Source organism: Saccopteryx bilineata, chromosome 3, assembly GCF_036850765.1.
Source record: "Saccopteryx bilineata isolate mSacBil1 chromosome 3, mSacBil1_pri_phased_curated, whole genome shotgun sequence".
NCBI classification, from domain to species: domain Eukaryota; kingdom Metazoa; phylum Chordata; class Mammalia; order Chiroptera; family Emballonuridae; genus Saccopteryx; species Saccopteryx bilineata.
The window spans coordinates 301566165-301581020 of NC_089492.1; the positions used below are offsets into that span (position 1 = coordinate 301566165).

General features: G+C 52.3%; 2 protein-coding genes across 2 annotated transcripts in view; one reads left to right on the forward strand and one right to left on the reverse strand.

The window, feature by feature from the left end:
• The window catches only part of LOC136331981 (uncharacterized), a 228248-nt gene that overhangs the window by 11572 nt on the left and 201820 nt on the right, over positions 1–14856 (reverse strand). The window lies entirely within an intron of this gene.
• Positions 9708–14791, forward strand: CDC42EP5 (CDC42 effector protein 5). Its single transcript, XM_066271129.1, has 3 exons — positions 9708–10264; positions 10478–10616; positions 14263–14791. The coding sequence occupies exon 3, from the start codon at positions 14263–14265 to the stop codon at positions 14722–14724; it is 462 nt and encodes a 153-aa protein (XP_066127226.1). The 5' UTR covers positions 9708–10264; positions 10478–10616; the 3' UTR covers positions 14725–14791.

Sequence of the window (14856 nt, forward strand, 5' to 3'; positions counted from 1 at the left end):
GCTGGTTTCTGTGGTTTCCAAACTGAGAGCCCCTAGGTCTGTGGAGGCAAGTGCACTAAAGAAACTGTTATATTGTCCCAACGTTTGTGGGCAGCACTTCATGGAAGGTTGAGTTTTCAAAGGACTGAATGGATCTACGCTGGTGGCTGGGTTTCCATCTGGACACCAATGAGGACTCCTGGGTCTATTCATGGCCCAGCACACAGGCACTTGTGACTAGGGAGGGTGGCCTCATCACCTCCGTTCCTCACAACACTGAGTCACATCTTTATGACGTTACAGGGGAGTGCAGCCCATGAGGAGGAGACAAGGAGAATCAGGCCCTGGAGGGAGAGACCTGAGACTTCTCAGGGTCACAGCCTCCCCCCCCAGGAGAGGCCGCAGTACCAGGCAGGCCCCCTGCAGAACTGTGTCATCAGGAAGGGCCTTCCTCAGGGTCCAGGGGCAGCCAGGTGAGGTCTATAGAGACATAGGAGAGGTCTGCAATGGTGGGTGTCACTTCCTCCTGGACCCGGTGGGACTTAGCCTCCCCAGGGGTACAGACCTGCGACTTTCCCCAGACCTCTAACTCAAGCCCAGGGGAGAACCAGCTCCGTGATCACTGTAGTTCAAGGAGGGAATGAAGGCGTATGTGCTTTATGATCCTTGGCCCCAACCCCCTAATCTCCCAGAATCCATGACCCCCAGCCCAGCTGACCCACAGCCTCTAAGAAATGGACATAGAGCACATTTTCCCGCTGTAACTGGGTGTGTTTCTGCTAACCAGCCTCTGGAACTCTGTCAGCCAACTGCCACTGGATGTGGACTGCTACATCAGCCCCCACAGGTCCCAGCCTGCCAGCATACCCTGCAGGTTGCTGACACGCAGGCTCCACCACTGTGTGAGCCAATTCCATAAAATAAATCTCTCTACATCCACACATCCTGTCGGCTCTGTTTTTCTGACAACCCCTGACTGGTAGAATGGGTGCACGGTTTCCTTTGGGCAGGGGCGATGAAAATATTTTGGGACTAGAGAGAAGCAATCGTTGCACAGGATTGTGAATGGACCAAATGCCACTGAATGGTACAGTCTTAAGTGGTAAATGTTATATTTCACAAACTTTATTGCAATGTGTGTGTGTGGGAAGTAATGATACAATGTTTGTAAAGCAGGTAGCACTGCCCTGACATTCATGAGGGTACCCTTTCTTTTCTTTTCTTTCTTTTTAAAAGATTTTATGTATTGATTTTACAGAGAGAAGAGAGGGAGAGGAGTGAGAAGTGTCAACTTGTAGTGACCTCATTTGGGTTGTTCATTGATTGGGTTGCCTCACTGATTGCTTGTTGTATGTTCCTTGACCAGGCAAGCCCAGGGTTTTGAACCAGCGACCTCAGCGATCCAGGCTGATACTCTATCCACCGCGCCACCACAGGCCAGGAGTGAGGGCACCCTAACCGCACTCGCAATGTGCACTCGTGGTGAACGCACAGAAGCTTACGTCGTGGCCCAATGGAGTCCAGCCTGCTTCCATTTTTGCTTCCTGTTGCCTGCCCCAGTGTAGAGTGGGAAAGAAGTTGTGTTCTCCCGAGGTCGGCGTTCTGTGGTCAAGCTGACTCTCAGCCACGTGCTGAGGTTCCTTGCCTCCTGCAAAATCCTGGCTCCTTTTCTGGGTGTCCCCAGCACCTCTGGACCTGTACCTAGACACCTTCCCTAATTCGACCATCAGGATCGGTCCCCAGGAGGGTGGGGCCCGCCGTTACTGTCCGTGGTGCTGACTGGGGTTTGCCGCGCGGGTCTAGTTTCAGCACCATGGTCAGAGTCTACGGGCTATTCTGCATTGGCTGAGCCCCCGTTTTTGATCGTCTATACTGCTCACAAAAATTAGGAGATATTTTTAAATGAATATGGAGCGATAAAATATCCCCCAAATATTGTGAACATTGTATATAGTCCCCATGCGGGAGTCAAATGAAAGATATTCAGTCAGAGCAGGAGCATAGATTAGATAAAAATACTAGGAGTTGGCCATAGCTGACATTAATCCAGCCTTCCCTTGCAATCCTTGAATCCTAAATAGGGTTAGAATTCAGAAACTTGGGGTGTGGGCCCCACACCCAGCATCGAAATCACCAGAACAGCCCAGGGCGCCCCACAATGTTAGTTCTCCCCTGTTTACATCAGGATGTCTCTTACGGGAACAGATTCAGGATGCCAGCTATTGAGTGTGACTGAGATAACAGTGGGGTCACACCAAACTCGTTTCATAGTAACATCTGCCTCTGGCTAGCTCTGTGTCATTGGGGATGTCATTTCACCACCTTGAGACTCATTTTTCCTTTTCATTTTTTTATTCAGGGAGAGGAAGGGAAGCAGAGAGACAGACTCTTGCATGCATGGCAACCAGGATCCACCCAGCAAGCCCACTAGGGGGAGATGCTTTGCCCATGTGGGGCGTTGCTCCATTGCTCAGCAACTGAGCTCTTCTTAGCACCTGAGGTGAAGCCATAGAGCCATCCTCAATGCCTGGGGCCAATTCACTCCAATCGAGTCATGGTTGTGGGTGGGGGGAGGGGGAGAAGTGAGAGGGCAAGGGGTGGAGAAGCAGATAGGTGCTTCTCCTGTGTGCCCTGAGCAGAAATCAAACCTGGGACATCCACATGCCGGGCCGACACTCTACCACTAAGCCAACCAGCCAGCATCTGTTTCTCTGTAAAATGGCAATAATGGTGCTGTCTGCCTAGAAGGAATGTTTGGAGGATCAGTGGTCAGAGAATAGGATACTCTGGCTTTCATGGGATGTGGAGCCAGGCACCTTTGGTCTCATTATAGTTCTGCCTATATTGTTAACTATGTGACTTAGGGAAAGTCACCTGCACTGTCTCTATTTTGTCATCTCTTGAATGAGGATCATGGTAAGGACCTACTTCATTGTTTTGGTGAGAAACCAAATTGTTTATACATGTGATATATGGAATAAGGTGCCTGACACAACGGTTAGTTCTCAATCAAGAGCATAAGGTGTTGTTACTATTGTTACCATTACTGCCGTTATTATCCTAATCACCATGTGCTATACACGGCCTGATAAGCTGCCTGTGAGCAGGAATGGCAGCTGTGAGGGTCGCTGAGAACCCTTAAACACCTGGCAAACTGATGCTAGAAGTTGAAAAGTGACTCTCGTGGGGCCACACAGGCAAGAGTCGATGAGACTGGGACTCAAAGCCAAGCCTGTCTGTTACCAATGCAGTGCTCTTGTCAGGATCTCTCCTGGTTACATTTAGTGCAAGGCAAGGAGAATCTTGGCAATCCCATGCTACACTCCCCAGTAGAAGGAAGACTGAGGCTCATGGTACTTTGGCCATGAGTTTGCAGCAAATATCTCTTGGAATTCCCTACTTCCTCAGCGGGTTTTGTTTGTTTGTTTGTTTATTGTTGTTTTTTGTGGTTGTGAATGTTTGCTTTTTCTTTTGTTTTTTGTTTGTTTTTAGAGAGAGAGGAAGAAAAAGAAAAACATCATTTTGTTGTTCCGTTTATTTGTGCATTCATTGGTTGATTCTCGTATGTGCCCTGACCAGGTATTGAACCCACAACCTTGGTGTATCAGGACGATGCTCTAACCAACTGAGCTACCCAGCCAGGGCCAGCTTTTCTAATTGTAGTAAGATACCCCTTTCCTTCAAAGAACCTGCAATAGTCTCCCAGGAACTTCTTGTAGGGTGAGTAGACAGAGGAGGAGGCAACTGCAGATTGGCTGAGCTGCGGGGGCACGGGGCACTGCCAGAGGAGTCACCTGGAAGGAGGAAGGAGCCGATACTCATCGCAGGGAGACCCAGAGACAGAACTCGCCTGTTGTTGGAATCAGGCAGACTGGCTGCAGCCCGCTCCCTAGTGCGAAGGCTTCTCCTGGGGCTCCCTCTGTTGGCACCGTCCCTCCTTCCTCTCTTCTGCTTTCCTCTGCCTCTCTGTGTCTGTGTATCTGTCTCTCCTTCTCTCCTTTTTTCCCTTCCCTTCCCCACCCTTTCTCTGTCTCTCCCCTCCCCCCATATTGCTGCAGCTTTTATCTTTGGCTCTGTCTGCCTCCCTGGTTTCTTCTGTCCCTCTGTCTGTCTGTGTAATTCTCCATTCCTCTGTGTGATGCTCAGCCTCTCTGTCTTTCCTGCCCCCTCCCTCATTTTCTGCCCCTCTCACTGTTCAGGGACTGGGTCTCTCGGTTTCTCCATCTCTGGAACTGCCCTACATTCTCTGTTTCTGTGTGTGGGTGTTTGTGTTTCTGTGTCTCCCATCTCTACATTACACCATCGTCTACCCCGTACCTTGTGTTGTGCATGTCTTTTGTTTTCTTTAGTATTTCTCACACTTTGTTTGTGTTGTGTGGGTGTATCTCCATCATTCTGGGGTCTCTGCTCTCCTCTGAGTGTAGCGCTCTCTCTCTCTCTCTCTCTCTCTCTCTCTCTCTCCATCTCTACTCCCTCTGTGTCTCTCCCCTCTCCTTCTGAACCTAGAGGGGTCCTTTTCAAAATCCCTTTGGCCTTTGCAAATGCTTTCCGATGGCAAAGCCACCACCTTTAGCAGCCCCCAGCCCACGGGCCTTCTCCACACGCGCCCCCGAGCTGTGGGAGAAATGGCCACAACCCTGTGCGCTGGTCTCCACATGCTCACGGTCTCTGACTCTTTGTCACCTTTGGGAGAGGCTCTGCCACGCAGACTCGGTTTTCTTATCTGCTCAGGGGACATAAGAGCAACACCTACCTTACAGGCTGATGTGAAGATTAAATGAGATAATGTCTTAGAAGTACATGAAGCAGGGTTTGGTTCACAGCAAGTGCCCAGTGGATGTTGCTCTGGAGTTCCGCTGGGCTCAGCCCCCCTTCCACCCCAGAGCAGCCCAACCAACCACGTACACGAGCCCAGGCTGCTGTTCCCCCCTCTCTCCCCCTTCTTCCTGCCCTTTCAGGAGGCAGCGCCCCCCATCCCGAGCCCGGGGCTAACCCCACCTCAAGTGCACTGGATGGCAGCTGCCCAACACTGGATCGCTGGTGCCTATTTCCATTTTAAATCCATTAAAGTTTTATAAAATTCAAATTTCAGTTTCTCTGCCCCACCAGCCACATTTCAAGTGCTCAAGAGACATGTGGGGTTACCATACTGAACAGTGCAGATAACAGGCTATTTCCACAATTCCAGAAAGTTCTGTTGAACAAATTCCTTCTTCCCTGCTCCCAGGTGTCCGCCCCGCCACAGACATGGGTCCGAGACCCACCTCTCTGTGGGTCAGCATCCCTGTAACACCCGGTCTTCACCTGGGTGTCGGCCCCACACCCCAGGGCCTGCCTGTGGAGGGCCATGAGGTGGACAGATGCATCTCTAAGGATGTTCAGGCATGAGTCTCTGGGAGCTGCCAGTACACTGCATCCCCTGAAAGAGGAACTTTGTTGTTGGGATGAAAGTTATGGACCTCAAGATGGGGCGGTTATTCCGGCTTGGTGGTTAACGTGATGTGTCCACTTTGCTGGACTGTCATCTCCCATCCTTCAACCAAACACTTGTCCAGCTGTTGCCATGGAGATGTGGTTAACACCTGCCACTCTGCATAAAGGAAGTTACCCTCCAGGTGGTGGTGGGCACGATCTAATCTGCTGAAAGGCCCGAAGAGCAAAAGAAAAGCTTCCCTGAGAAGATGGTCTGCCTGGGGACAGCAGGGTCTGCTCCCGCCTGGCTAACAGCTCCCGGGGTGCCCTGCGAATTTGGGGCTTGCCAACACCCAGCACCGCAAAATTCAGTTTCTTGATATAAACCATATGCATGTGTGTGTGTATATTACACAGACATAGATATTTTTACTCATTGCTACTTGATTCATCAATACATATCCACTACCAAAGCTATGTGGATATTATCATTACTTGGTGATTGGTTAAAGTTAATATTTTGTATATAATATAAATAAAGATATATCTTAACTAGATAGATATCTCTTTTCTTTTTTTTTTTCTTTTTCTGAAGTTGGAAATGGGCAGGTAGTCTGACAGACTCCCTCCTGCATGCGCCTGACCAGGATCCACCGGGCATGCCCACCAGGGGGTGCCCATCTGGGCTGTTGCTCTGTTGCAGCTGGAGCCATTCTAGCTCCTGAGGCAGAGGCCATGGAGCCTTGGCTGTGGGAGGGGAAGAGAGAGATAGAGAGGAAGGAAAAGGGGAAAGGTGGAGAAGCAGATGGGTGCTTCTCCTGTGTGCCCTGACCAGGAATTGAACCTGGGACTTCCACATGCTGGGCTGATGCTCTACCACTGAGCCAACTGGCCAGGGCCACTAGATAGATTTCTTTTCTTTTTTTTTTTTCTTCTTTTTTTACAGAGACAGAGAGTGAGTCAGAGAGAGGGTTAGACAGGGACAGACAGATAGAAATGGAGAGATGAGAAGCATCAATCATTAGTTTTTCATTGCACGTTGCAACACCTTAGTTGTTCATTGATTGCTTTCTCATATGTGCCTTACCGCGGGCCTTCAGCAGACCAAGTAACCCCTTGCTCGAGCCAGCGACCTTGGGCTCAAGCTGGTGGAATTTTGCTCAAACCAGATGAGCCTGCGCTCAAGTTGGTGACCTCAGGGTCTCGAACCTGGGTCCTCTGCATCCCAGTCTGATGCTCTATCCACTGCGCCACTGCCTGGTCAGGCTAGATAGATTTCTTAATACTATATCTTTTTCCTGACCGGGTGGTGGTGCAGTGGATAGAGCATCGGCCTGGGATGCTGAGGACCCAGGTTGGAAACCCAAGGTTGCTGGCTTGAGCAGGGGCTCACTGGATTGAGTGCGAAGTTGCCAGCTTGAGTGTGGGAGCATAGACATGACCCCATGGTCACTGACTTGAGCCCAAGGTCTCTGGCTTGAGCCAGGGGCCACTGGCTCAGATGGACCCCCCAGTCAAGGCATGTATGAGAAAGCAATCAAGGAACAACTAAGGCACCACAACTATGAATGATGCTTCTCATCTCTCTCCCTTTGTGACTGTCTGTTCCTGTCTGTCTCTTTCCCTCGCTTTCTATAAAGAAAATACTATAGCTTTTTTATTTTTGAGAGAGAGAGAGGAAGGGAGAGAGATGAGAAGCATCCACTTGTAGTTGCCTCACTTTAGGGCTTTTATTTTTTTATTGCTTCTCAATTGCATCTTGACCGGAGTCCAGGGGCCCAAGCCCAACCAGTAACCCCTTGCTTAAACGAGTGACCTTGGGTTTTCCTACTGACTCTCTTTTCCTGGAGAACCCTGACTGGTACACCTGCGATCCAGGTGGACCCAATCTAATCTCATGAACCTTAAAAGCCCTCTCCTTCTTTGGCTGGAGGCAGGAGAGACAGGGAGCTGATCAGCAAATTAGGGAAATGTCTGTTAAGTGTAAGAGGGACTCAGCCCACTGTTGCTGGAAGAGAGCCACATGGAACACACAAAAGACACACAGGCAGTCCCTGGAGCAGACCAGCCCCAGCTGACGCCCAGCAACAAGCAAGAGTCGTTCAGTCCCCGCACTACCCTAACCGGACTCAGCCAGCACCTGACCCAGCTGGAAAGAGACTGTCCCAAGTAAGGGCACTGGCATTTTGATCCCAGCTTGCAGAGACCCTAGGGACCCATTACAAGTCTGCTCTACAGAAAGTGAGATCGCTGGCCTGACCTGTGGTGGCGCAGTGGATAAAGTGTCGACCTGGAAATGCTGAGGTCGCCGGTTCAAAACCCTGGGCTTGCCTGGTCAAGGCACATATGGGAGTTGATGCTTCCAGCTCCTCCCCCCTTCTCTCTCTCTCTCTCTGTCTCTCTCTCTCCTCTCTAAAATGAATAAATTAAAAAAAAGAAAGTGAGATCGCACATGTGGGTGGTTAGAAACTGTGCACATTGTGGCAATCTGCCCCAGCAGCCACAGAAAATGAATGGCGTCTCCTCAGCTCCTCTGTCTTGCAACCTGGATCCCTGTCAGCTCCCAAGTCCAAGTGAGCCTGCCTCCTGAATTGTCCCGTTGTCAGTAAGTTCATATTTTTTGCGCCCCTGCTCCAACTCAGGCCTAGGGCTCTAGGGTGAGCCAAACAAACAAACAACAACAGCAAAACAAAAACAGAAAACAAACAAAATAAAATAAAAAAACCATCAAGGGAGCACCAAAGACTCAACCACCATGATCCACAACACTGTAACACAGCAAGTGAATCAATACAACAGAAAGCATAAATAGCCCCTCTGTGGAAACAAAGTATCGACATTTTAATAGGATCAAACAAAATAGCAACAAGGTATCAGTGTGACCAATTTTTTTTTCTTTTTGCTCCAGTCTCCAATACAGTTCATCACAACCATGATCCTGTCTTCATTGAAATTTATTTTTTCCCTTTTATTTAGTGTATTGGAGGGTGACTGTGGTTAATAGGATCATGTAGGTTTCAAGTTGAAGTTTAGATATGTTGTTCATTAGGGATCCTTTTGCATTTAAAAAAATATTGCATTAAAATATTATTCATCTTCAAATGTGATCTATCCAAATATATGGTGACAGAAATTGATTTGACTTTGGGTGATGGGCACACAACACAAATCAACAGTTCAAATGCTACAGAGATATTCACCTGAAACCTATGTACTCTCATTGATCCATGTCACCCATTAAATTTACTTTTCTAAATTTAAAAAAGAAAAGAAATGTAGTTTATCCATGCAGTGGAATATCACTGAGCTGTAAAAAGAATAAAGCTCTGACACGTGCTACCACCATGTGGATTATTGTTGATGACGTGAGGCTCCGTGAGAGAAGCCATTTACAAAAGACCGGGTAGCTGATGAGTCCATGTATATGAAATGACCGGAAGAAGCAAACCCATAGAGAAAAAAAAAACAGGTTAACAGCCCGGGGGTGGGGGGGCGGTGAGGGGGGTGTTGTGGCGCATGCGCAGTGACTGCTATTGAGTATGGGATTTCCTTGGGCCCGGGAGGGAAATGTTTTGGAGCTGGATAGAGGCGGTAAACTGAGAATGTGCCAAATGACAATTTTATAAATGGTTAATATTATTTCATGTGAATTTAACATCCATACAAATAGTTAATACAAATCTGCCCCTTAAATGTATTACCTTGGTTTCTGAGTTTTGCGGTGGTAACCCCCCACCTTAAATTCTGCCCTGCAAGCCCTCAGCTTGCCCCAGCCCATTTTCCACGTGGAACCCGGAGGGGACTTACAACCACCTGGACCCGCGTTATTCTCGTTACCTACCCTGCTCGTTCCGGTCCCCGCAGCCTCCGGGACACAGCGCCTCAACGCCCTGGCTTTTGAGCAAATGGAACTCCACCCACTCCTCTGTTCTTCCCGGCCTCCCAGGCCGCTCTGAAGGTTCTTCCTCCTCTCCTCACCTTTAGAAACTCCCGCTCCTCCTCGGAGAGTGTGTTCAAGCAGCACCTTCCTGCTACCGGTCAAACCGACACTCTTGTCAAGCCCCACAACCCCAGCCCCAGCTCACAACCGCCGGGCCCCTGTCCCTCGGCCTTCCAGCCTGTCCTCCCTCTCGTCCTCCATGCAGGCCCTCCCTCACACTGGGCCCTGGGGGATCGTCTAAACACCCAGGTCTGAGCCTCGTCCTGTCACCTCCAGGCACAGGCGCGCGGAACGATGCAGTGACCTCTCTACTAGTGAGCAGCGTCAGGCGGGGACATTCAGCCGCGAAAGTCTCCACATCAGGGTCGGAGGTGCCCCCGGAAGGCCACTTCCCTGTTCCCGCGGTCTCACTGCCTGACCTGTCTGATCCTCTCTTCTCTTCTTTCTCTTCTCTTCTCTCCTCTTCCTTCTCTCTTTCTCTCTCTCTTCCCCTCTCTCTCTTTCCTCTCTCCACTCTCCCTCTCTCATTCCCCACGCACATCCCCCCAACAGCTGCAATCTGGAAGAAATTACTCTCCCTAAACAACCAGACTTCCCAAGTTTCAGGAAATTCCAAGCCGGGCAGGGGGAGGGGCCGGGCGGGGGGCGCGCCCCGCGCAGCCCGCACCCCCCGCGCGCGTCCTCGCCGCACACCCCGCCAGGGCCTCCTCCCCCTCCACGCTCAACCCGGAGGGGCCTCAGCCTTTCCACTGCAGCCTTCTGGTCCTTTCAGTCCTGGAGGCAAACTTTCGGGGGATCAGGAAGGCTGGGCGGGGCCTGCGCCTTAACCCTGTCCGCCCCAGACGGACCGAGCTGGACTGCGCGGTGACGCGGCGCCCGTTTGGGCTCCTACCATGGCCCCCGAGAGGGGCTGACGCTTGAGTCCGGGTGCAGGTAAAGACGGGCCGCGACGCCAAGGGTGGGGCCCAGACTCCAGAGTCTGAGCTGGAGAGGGGCTGGGACCCCCTGCCTCCAGGGCTGAGGAGGAAGTGCCGAGAGCCAGGACCCCTAGGACCCGAGAGAGAAGGGCCTGAGGAGGTGGCACCGGGGGCCCGGACGCCTGGGTCCTGACCCCTGCCAGGTCCGTCATGACACTTCCCTTGGCAGGTGAGATCCGGCGGGGAGGAAGGAGGAAGAAGGCACGGGCCTGGGATTGGCAGGCCGAGGCGGGCTCCGAACCCAGGACGGGGCGTCCCAGCTTGAGCCAAGTCTGAGCGCGCGGGACCCACTCAGGGAGGACCGCGAGGTAAGCGGGGCGCCGTGGTGGGCCGGGGCCCCGGTCAGGCCCGGCGGGAAACGGGACCGACGCCAGGGAGCCCGCCGCCACTGGAGTCCGGGCCGCAGCCACGTGGCCTCAGGAAGTGCGCCCTGCAGCCCCGAGGGGCCGGGGTCTTTTCCTCCAGGGTCCCCCCGCTGCGCCTCACCGCCTCTCCCACGGGCTGGGAACCAGTTGGGCCAGATCTGGAGCGGGTTGTGACTTCCGTCCTGGCATGGCTGGGGCCTGGAGGGGACGGAGGAGAACCAGCTGTGTCCCCCGCCTCAGCAGCTGGAGCGCGCAGGGAAGGGAGGAGGCGGAGGAGGGCCGCAGCCCAGGACGCTGGGACAGGAGGTCCAGGTCCCATACTGGCTCCTGCCACTCTGCCCGCTTCACATTTGTCACAGACAACGGCCCCTCTGTGGGAGTCTTGGCCGAGTGACGGGCTTTTTCTGATTGTGACCTCATTGCACGCAGCACACAACTTGGCCGGAGGGAGCTTAGAGCCCTTATTTGAGAGATCAGGAGGCTCCGAGACGTGGGGCGACTTGCATTAAAAAACAAAGCAAAGCGAAACAAAACAAAAAGCCATTTCTGTCACTATCCTCATTGGGAATGGAAAAAGAGAGAGAGAGAGAACCAAACAAATATGGTTGAGGGTGTAGGACATCCCTGGCCTTGATTTTAAATCAAAACATCATCTTTTCCATGGGAGGCATGTCCCCCGCCCCCGCCCTATCCTGTGGGGCTATGTGGGGGATGGAAAGCCGGCCTTAGACTTGCAGTTCATCTGCTGGCATCCAAATCGGGCCCTCAGCCTTGCTGCTGTGTGACCCAGGGCAAGTTACCCCTCCTCTCTGTGCCTCAGCCGCCACATCTGTAAAATGGCCATGGTCAGTCTCCCCCTGTTTGCGCTTCTCTGAGGATCACAGGTGCGTTCATCTGAGGGAAGCACACAGGCATCCGCCTGGCTCAGAAGAAGTGCTTGGGGAAGGAAAGGTCAGCATCCCGAGATCACTTTGTAACCAACCACCCCTTCCACGCAGGCATTCTGACCCAGCCAAGTAAACTGAGATTTCAGGTTGCAGAACTTGGTTCAGGGTCCTATAGAAAGGAGACAGCAGCCTAGGTGTGTTTGATGTCAGAAACCAAAGCTTTGAGGTGCTTCCAGGTGCCGGAAAATGGCAGTGTCATCTCCTGATAGGGCAACAGGAAAGTGGGATGTGGCCAAGAGCTTCCCAGGTTCACGTTTGTGCAAAGGGCCAAGAGGTAATGGAAGCAGTGACTCTGGCCTCTGGAGTCTCACCGAGCTGGCTTTGTAACCTTGGGCAAGTCACATACTCTTTCTGAGGTCTGTTTCCTTGTCTGGGACACGAGACAGTAACCTAAGGTGGGACTCGACTGAGCACATGTTGAGCGAGCGTTTACTGTGTGCTGGGTACTGGGCTAAGGCTTTCATGGCCAACATCTCCCCTCCCCTTGAAAAGAGACTACAAAGTATCATGTGAGTATCATTCCTTTTTCAGGATGAGGAAATGAAGTCAGAAAGGTTAAGTAACTTGCCCAAAGCCACACAGCAATGGGCACAGGCAGAACCAAACCTGGGCAGCCAGCTGTCTGAGTTCAGCTCTTTTCACCTATAGCTCACAGCAGAGGATTAATGGGCGCTGACTGAACATTTACTTTTTTTAATCATTATTTTAAACTGTGAGTTGAGGTTCATTAATGAGCAGAGTTCAGCATTTAAAATAATAAAATTGATTAGAATTTGAAAATATCCAAGTGCCCGGCATGCGATAACAGTTAAGTCTTGTTTCGCACACTTTTTCCCCCCTTCCACGAGGGCAGAGGGGGAAGGCGTGGTGACTGTTTACCCAGGTCGCTATAAAAATACATTTATTCATCTAGGTTTGAGGTCAGAGAAGTCTGAGAAACACTGCAGAAGTGGTAAACCAAGACTGGTTTTCCCAGAGAATAAATGTAGTGCGTGTGCATGTGTGTGTGTGTGGGTAGGGCAGAGGGCAGTTCTCCCAGCACGACCATATACAACGATTTTAAGTGCTTTTGCTTTACCTTTTTTTCCACTTTATCACTGATATTTCCCAGGGTGCTCATGACTAAGAGCCATGCTGGCTCCTTCGCTTTCCACCTAGGATCTGACCAGATTTAATTTTTGTTGCACGGTGATTGTTTGGGGACACACATATCCTGCCCCTCAACACTAGCACGACCAATGGGCCAGCACCTTTTTTTTTTGTTTTTTGTTTTTGTTTTTTTTAAATGAGAGGAGGAGAGAGAGACAGACTCCCACATGGGCCCAGACCCGGATCCACCGACAACCCTCATCTAGGGCTGAAGCAGGAATCAACCCAGCTATCCTCAGCACTGGGGATATCAATCAAGCCACTGGCTGCGAGAGGAGAAGAGAGAGGGGGGGGGGAAGAGGGTGGCATGGAGGAGAGAAGTAGATGGTTGCTTCTCATGTGTGCCCTGACCAGGGATGGAACCCAGGACATCCATATACTGGGCTGACGACGCTGTAATCACTGAGCTAACCAGCCGGGGCAGGCCTGCACCCTTTACATATAGTTTTCAACGTAGTTTTTCTTTGAGCTTTTCTATGTGCTCTGCAAGGGAACTAGTGATGTTTTGTCCATTTTACAGAGAGGAAACAGACAGAGAGCATGTCATGTGTCCCAATGCATACAGCTAGCCAAGTCATACAGCCTGCAGAGGGTGGGGCCTCAATTCAACTAGATAGAGGATCGTTGGTTAGAACAGTGGTGACTGTTAATACAAAGGCAAAGGTCATCAGAGGCCCTCCCAAAAGTTTCATTTTAAAAACAGCCCAGATCTAGGATGTGGGCAAAGGTTGGCAGGATTTGCATGTAACATGAATCCTGTGTGGCCACATGGCCAGAGGATACCTGGCTAACAGTTCACACGCTGCCAGCTTCCAGTGTAGGCAGGCCACATTGCCAATTTTTTCACCCAGTGACAGGAAGTGAGATATCGTCTCTTTCAAAATCAAGTCTAATGAGGACAGACAGTGGCTGTATGCCGATTCCCAGGACTGCCCTGAACCTCCCCACTCAGAAACTTCAGGCAGGACCCTCTGTATATACGAAACTTGTATTTTACCATCGCGTTGGTATAAAGACAAATAGAATCCAGACCTTGGAAAATCAAACATTTCAGTATTTTCCCCAGCCTCCGGAGGTGGGTGGGCCCTAGGCACTGTGCCTGCTGCCCTTCCTGGGCACAGCCAGCCCTGAGTTCAGGAATCCGCTTGTGTGCGCTGGGGTTTTGGTCAAGTTCGGGAAGCGCTCCAGAGGGTCGCTCGTGGCCTGGCCTCTAGGCACCTCACCCGTTACTTCGTGGAATCAGCACAGAGCGCTGAGCGTGGGCAGAGCTGACGTTGAATCTGAGCTGTGAATCAAACCAGCTGCGGCCTCGAGGCCTCTGGGAGCCTCAGTTTGCCTGCATGTAAAATGGGAGTAATCCCCCCCTAAGCCCTTATCATCCTCTCCCTATGGGGGACGTCCCGGGAAGGGCCGGGAGATCCAGGGCTCAGGGTGTGGCGCGCACAGGGGTGCGGGGTGGATGGAGGCTGCGCTGACCCGCCCCTCCCCCGCAGATGCCGGTGCTGAAGCAGTTGGGCCCAGTGCAGCCCAAGAAGCGGTCTGAGCGCGGTGCCCTCTCCATCTCCGCACCGCTCGGCGACTTTCGCCACACGCTGCACGTGGGGCGCAGCGGCGACGCCTTTGGGGACACTTCGTTCCTGAGCCGCCATGGCGGAGGGCCGCCCCCCGAGCCCCGGGCGCCACCGGCTGGGGCCCCGCGCTCCGCACCGCCGCCCGCCGTGCCGCAGCCCCCGCCGCCCGCCCTCCGCGCGCCCGCGCCCGCCGATCCGCTGCTGTCCTTCCACCTGGACCTGGGCCCCTCGATGCTGGACGCGGTGCTGGGCGTCATGGATGCGGAGCGCCCGGGGACCGCGGCTGCTAAGCCCGCCGCGGACCCCGGCTCCGGGGCGCAGCGCTCCAGGGCCAGCTGCCGCCCCGACGCGGACCTCGAGCTGGACGACGTTATCGGCCTGTAGGCTCCCGGTCCCCCGCGCCCTTGCTGTCCCGCACCCCAATTCTTTATACATAAACGGCTAAGGTCTGTCGTGGTTCTGTATGGTCACTGCGCACGTGGGAAGGGGGTGTTAATGGGGTCCCGGAGCCTTTAA

Bases quoted from the DNA above. Each gene is read 5' to 3' on its own strand.
- CDC42EP5 (XM_066271129.1), top strand. From the start codon at position 14,263: ATGCCGGTGCTGAAGCAGTTGGGCCCAGTGCAGCCCAAGAAGCGGTCT.